Source organism: Diaphorina citri, unplaced genomic scaffold (assembly GCF_000475195.1).
Source record: "Diaphorina citri unplaced genomic scaffold, Diaci psyllid genome assembly version 1.1 scaffold2161, whole genome shotgun sequence".
NCBI lineage: Eukaryota > Metazoa > Arthropoda > Insecta > Hemiptera > Psyllidae > Diaphorina > Diaphorina citri.
In genome coordinates, this window is record NW_007379586.1 from 11,623 (window position 1) to 18,280 (window position 6,658).

The 6,658-nt window shown below is 40.6% G+C and overlaps 1 protein-coding gene across 1 annotated transcript in view; it reads left to right on the forward strand.

Annotated features, from left to right (window-relative positions):
- The window catches only part of LOC103518353 (solute carrier family 25 member 40-like), a 3,505-nt gene extending 1,186 nt beyond the window's left edge, over positions 1–2,319 (forward strand). The window contains exon 3 of the mRNA XM_017447784.2: positions 2,132–2,319. Coding sequence (XP_017303273.1) covers positions 2,132–2,310 — 179 coding nt within the window. The 3' untranslated portion in view covers positions 2,311–2,319. The remainder of the gene's footprint in view (positions 1–2,131) is intronic.
- Positions 2,320–6,658: the final 4,339 nt, after the last annotated feature.

Genomic DNA, 6,658 nt, shown 5'->3' on the forward strand with positions numbered 1-6,658 from the left:
TGACTTTACGCAGTTGTTTTTTTCGTCCGTTAGGTAGCGCCACTATGCAAGCGCGCTAGCGGAGGAGCAGAAAAAACTGCTTCTTCTTCAGAGTTAGTTAGGGTGCCCGCAGAACGAGTCATTAAAGTTGAAGAATACATAGCATAAGCTTTGGAAAAAAAAACGAACGAACGTTTATAATGGTACCACCCCAAACGAAGCATTCGGTGTGAGTATAAGCTTTGATCGTAAGCATTTTTATTCAAGTTTTTTTTTTTTTTTTTTTTTTTTCAATCAGATTGCCCAATTCAAGAGTTAATCTTAAACCGAGTTCACACTCTGATGCCTGGGCCACAGGGCCATGAGTTAATCTTGAACTCAGCTTATGTAAAACTCATTGGTTCAAAGAATTTTATGTTTGCTTTTCATTAAACTCATTTCACTTCTAGTGTGGCGCTCACAACAACACTCAACACAAATATAATCTTACAGTCTGTTTAGCTTGGAGGGAAGGGCGTCTGCCTTGTAGGCGCTAGGTCGCTTTTTCGATTCCCGCCCGGGTGAATTTTATCCTAAGCAGATAAGGTTCGTTCTCGGAACGGCTGGCTTTCTGCTCTTCTCCTTCTTTCTTCACTTTCGGGACGATAAGACCTTCGCAGTTACAGTTCTCTCAAAAAAGTCCGCTCCACGGTTTAGGTGTTGGGTCGAACAGCCCCAGAGGATGGGTTAAGCTTCTACGAATCTACAGTTCCCTTTATATCGGTGATATATCAAACTAAAAGTAAGGAAAAAATTTGTACAATTCACTCGACCATTCATTTCTGTCTATTTTCTCTTCCTTCATTCTCTCAGGCAAACACTCAGACGGGCACGAGGGGTTCGCAGGTCCGAGCAGCCCCCCCAGCCAGTCCTATTACGACCCTTGCTCCAGTGGGGCCGGGACAGGGGCTAAACCCTCGCCCAGTGAAGAAGACGGGAACTGGCCCATATCCTCGCCTAAGGATTTGAATTTCCCTGAAACCATCCCTGAAGAGAGCTCCAGTGTTGAGGAAGAACATGTGGTAAGTTGACGGGAGAAAATTTCTTGGCGTTTATTTTTCACAAAAGTGGTGTTTTTGGGGGATATCATTATTTTTTGTACAATAATAAAATTAGTACCTATTATTATCGCCTAAGGATTTGAATTTCCTTGAAACCATCCCTGAAGAGAGCTCTAGTGTTGAGGAAGAACATGTGGTGAGAGAAGAATTTCTTGGCGTTTAATTTTTACAAAAGTGGTGTTTTTGGGGGATATCACAATTTTAGTGATATAATAAATTGGTACCTATTATGTTAGTTTTAAGCCCTTATTGCAACTACGTGGACCCTTTTTTTTATTTGTGAACTCTCCGCGGCAGTAAAGGGGGCGGCCCTTTACTGTATTTTATGTGATCTTCCCGGGAGTCTTGAAGTCCTTCACGGCCCCCAGTTTGGGAATCACTGAATTAAACAGTCAGTACGTACCTAGTAAGTATTTTATTAATGAATTTCACATATTTCACGAAAAAGGAAACCCGATTTCCAAGACAATCAGTCACTAGTTCTATGTCTTTGGATTTTTTAGCCCGTCCTTCCTTTATTATTAGGTCAGTACGTACCTAGTAAGTTAGTAATTTTATTAATGAATTTCACATTTTTCACGAAAAAGGAAACCCGGTTTCTGAGACAATCAGTCACTAGTTCTATGGCTTTGGATTTTTTAGCCCGTCCTTCCTTTATTATTACGATAGTAATAACAAAAGGTATAGTGGACGGGCTATTGTATTCGCTTCGGTGTCTGTCTGTCCCCATAGAAGGACTTATCCAAACCTGGTCGACCTATATATCAAATTAAAGGTCTTTTTACCAGGAACACGAAAATGGTGGTGTACAATGTTATTTAATACAATGTCTGCATACTTTTTTTTTTAGATAAGGCACTTAGAATGATAGGTAGCTGTTTTAGTACGTGTTCAATCCGCCGAGCAAGACCATTAAGTGGATGAGTGACATGAACGGCCATGCCTTAAGGATTTACTAGCAGAAATCCGGAGCGAAGCGACGCATTTCGGCTAGTTCTATTAATAAATTCTATTCTATTAATAAAATATTCTACTATTGTTTTGATTCACAGGTCTAGCGCCTCGACTCATCAAAGTGGCTCCATCTTGCGCAATCATGATAACATCGTACGAACTGGGCAAACGATACTTTGTGTCCAAGAACACCGCTACCCTACAGGAGCTGATGAGGGAGCAAGAGTCCCGAGAATTGAACAGGAGTATGGGGGACGAACAAGTGGACCCCTTGTAGAAATGGAGTGAACGAACTGGGCAAACGATACTTTGTGTCCAAGAACACCGCCACCCTACAGGAGCTGATGAGGGAGCAAGAGTCCCGAGAATTGAACAGGAGTATGGGGGGCGAACAAGTGGACCCCTTGTAGAAATGGAGTGAGAGTTGTGTTGTACATAGTGAGAGAGAGACTAATGGTGGATTTCACCTATGACATAACGAGAGATTTTACTAATGGGAGAATTTTAATGATCCAAAATGGAGTTTTTAAGATGGAGTGAGAGTTGTGTTGTACAGAGTGAGAGAGACTAATGGTGGATTTCACCTATGACATAACGAGAGATTTTACTAATGGGAGAATTTTAATGATCCAAAATGGAGTTTTTAATGGTCCAAACAGGAGTTTTTAAAAACTCCTCCTTTTTGGATCACTGAAAACTCCTGTAGAGCTTGTAGACATCCGATCATGTTTAGCTTAATATGTACCTAGAGTTCTAGATTATTTAGGATCCCTATTTGAAATGTTAAAAATGGAGTGAGAGTTGTGTTGTACATAGTGAGAGAGACTAATGGTGGATTTCACCTATGACATAACGAGAGATTTTACTAATGGGAGAATTTTAATGATCCAAAATGGAGTTTTTAATGGTCCAAACAGGAGTTTTTAAAAACTCCTCCTTTTTGGATCACTGAAAACTCCTTTTTGGAGGATTAAAAATTCTCCCATTAGTGAAATCTCTCATTTAGCCATTGGTGAAATCTACCATAAAGATAGAGTGTGAAGGAGAGAGATGTACTTATTGAATTGAGATGAAGAATTGTTACGAGATATATAATTTAACGTTTTAAAAATGATGGGAAGAAGGGATGTAAATAATATTTTGGGTAGGATTTCAATGATTCTATCTCGTTCTTTATGGCGAAATGAAGGGTTGAGAATACGCCATCTTGAGTCCTTTTTGGAGGATTAAAAATTCTCCCATTAGTGAAATCTCTCATTTAGCCATTGGTGAAATCTACCATAAAGATAAATAGAGTGTGAACGAGAGAGATGTACATATTGAATTGAGATGAAAAATTGTTACGAGATATATAATTTAACGTTTTAAAAATGATGGGAAGACGGGATGTAAATAATATTTTGGGTAGGATTTCAATGATTCTATCTCGTTCTTTATGGCGAAATGAAGGGTTGAGAATACGCCATCTTGAAAAGGGGACATTGTTTTAGTTTCTGAAAGGAAAATACAGCTTTTAACAATTCGTATTGGGATAATTTTATCATACGTAGGGTCCTTTTTCACAATGGGCAACTCGCTTTTTTTTATCTAGGGAATCTCTAATTAGCTTGTACCCCTGTCCCTCGCCATTAGAGATGTGTATTTAGTGAGTGAGTCAAAAAGAACTACACATCTCTATTCGTAATCAGTGAAGCACAACAATTTGTAAATATAGTTTTAGAGTATATTTTTATCTGTGATATTGAAAACTAAATAATATTGTATTATTACGAACCAAAGGAGTACCCAGCACTTCTTACAGTAACAAGATTTTTGAGAAGGATATGCTGTATGTAACACCGGGACTATAAGGGAGGGAGCGGAGAGAAAGAAGGAGAGGTAGAAAAAAGGAAGGAGAAAGATGAATGGGTGGGAGAGTGGGTGAAAAGATGCCATAACACCCGGAAAATAGAGGAGGGAGGGAAAGGATAAGAGAGGGAGGGAGAGAAAAGGAGATAGAGGGGAGGGAGGGAAGGAGTAGAAAGAGGAGGTGGGTGAAAAGAGGATGCTATGTAACACCCAGAATAGAAGAAAGAAGGAGGGGAGAGAAGCGGGAAGGTAGGGGAAGAGAAAAAGAAGTAGGAAGGAAGGGGAGGTGAATATGAAAGGAGGGGAAAAGAGAGAGGGAGGGGTAGGGACTCTCGAAATCTCTCTCTCGCTCTCTGTTTATCACACAGACCTACTTTCTCTCTCTCTTCTGATAGGAATATACGATTTTAGTAAAGGGTCCGCCCCGTTTACTGTATAAACTCTGTTTCGTGTTTATAGGCCGGGCGGCACTTCGAACTCTTGACGTTCGCGCGCCTCCCGGTACGCTTGATCAAAAGTAGAAATTCTCAAGGTATGTCCACACATAGTCACCCGGCCATCAATCGATGTCGAGTGTCGACTGACACGTCCACACTGCCTTTACAACATAGATTTTCCTCGTCGATCGACGCGACGGCCGGTCGACTATGTTTGGACACACCTTGACCTGTTTAGACTGCGGGAGTAAAGGGACTTTTCAGTCTCATTCTGGCAGTATAAACAGGGTATATTCTTTTCTATTCTACCTATGTGTGATTTGGTTTCACAGGAAAGACACTAACTTACAAACCCTAGGGGCGGCTGAGTCTAGTCACCCGGCCATCAATCGATGTCGAGTGTCGACTGACACGTCCACACTGCCTTGAAAATATAAATTTTCCTCGTCGATCGACGGCCGTTCGACTATGTTTGGACACACCTTTACCTGTTTAGACCGCGGGAGTAAAGGGACTTTTCAGTCTCATTCTGGCAGTATAAACAGGGTATATTCTTTTCTATTTTCCCCTCAGCTGTTCATCTACATGTTCGCCCCACTTTGTCATCACAATACATCAAATTTAGGGTGTGTTTGATTTGGTTTCACAGGAAAGACACTAACTTACAAACCCTAGGGGCGGCTGAGTCTAAACTCCTCTATATCCTGCACTGGATTCTACTGGATGCTGCAGAGGAATGTGCTGACGCTGACTATGAGAAGGGAATTTATCACACGTCCCCCTTCTATTATCTCTTCTCTATTCCCTCCATTACGGTGAGTTGTGAAAAAATCCCGCACGGCAAAGAAAAAAATCCCACTATTTTTAAGGCCTTTCAACACGTTGGTAAATGTCGTTTGCGCCTTATCATTATTCTTTAGACTTTTTAGAAGGGGTTTTTTTACAGCCTTTAATATTTTCTTGATTTTTTCCAGTGAAGGAATCAGTGAAATTAGTCGGGTTCGGAAATTTTCTTTCCGAGATGTCTAATTATGAAGGAATTTAATTTTTTCGAGATCTGGTTTTATGCTTGGTTTAGGTACTATCTCTTCTCTATTCCCTCCATTACGGTAAGTTGTGAAAAAATCCCACTCAGATGAAAAATCCCGCACATCAACGAATAAATTCCATACCGTAAATAAAAAATCCCACTTGTGACTCTGAGAAGGGAATTCATCACACGTCCCCCTTTTATTACCTCTTCTCTATACCCTCCGGCTGTGTTTATGTACTGGGCTCAGATAGGCCATTCTCGGCCTTTCTTGGCGTGTGGAAATTGATGTGGTAACTTAACACAGAGCCTTCATGAGCTTGTAAACTTGTAAAGTTGGCGGGAAATTCGAAATTTTGATTTTTTTCCGCAACGCGTACAATCTGAATTCATTTTTTACTTTTTATCTCTAGTTTGCACGTTTATATTATACTTTTCATTTAAATTAGATATTACAAACAAGCGAATTACAAAGCAAACAAAAATAAATATAAAATAAATTTTAAAAATTGCCGCCGGGACAGAGGGTTAGAAAAAAAGCCCAACAATCCCACGCTATCCTCGCTTAAGTTACCACTCCAATGCAAAACTGTAGAAACAATATCCTATCTCACCTCGACCGAGCTCATCTCAGCCCTGTTCATAAACACAGCCTAAAGGCGCGCTCCACTTTTTTAAGAAAAGTTTTGAAGATAGAGTAATTAAAAATGATACTCTTTATTACCCGTACATATATGTTGGAACAAAAATTTAGATTCACCCCCCATGGATGCTACCTTTTCATAATAGAATAGATTATAGGGGGTGGCCTAATCAAATTTTAGAAGTGGATTCCTTAATCGGGTCAATAATCACAAGTAACAGGACTGCCTCGCTACGAGGAAGAGGAGCGGGCACCGCGGCGAGGCCTTCGGTTGTGTGTTGCCTCCTACCTCGGCGTTTGCGCGGTCTCTCGCTCCTAGGCAGGCGTCCGTTTGGCTGCTTGTGTGCCACTTACCCGCGCTATAAGAATCCACTTCTAGAAATGTTGATGGTAGGTAGGCCTATACTTCTATGTCTATTATGAAAGGTAGCATTCACATGTGATCTAAGTTTAAATATCATGTGTACGTAATAAAGAATCATTTTTAATTACTTATCTCTCAAACTTTCTTAAAAAATTTTGGAGCCAGGCTTTTAAGCAGGACTTAATTGGCGGTTCTCAGCCGACATTGTTATACTCCACTATAAAAAAAGTAAGGTTGCGTGGGGGCTGATGGTGCGTAAACCTGTGCTAACTAGACCGCTACGTGGCCACTTTACCTAGGTGT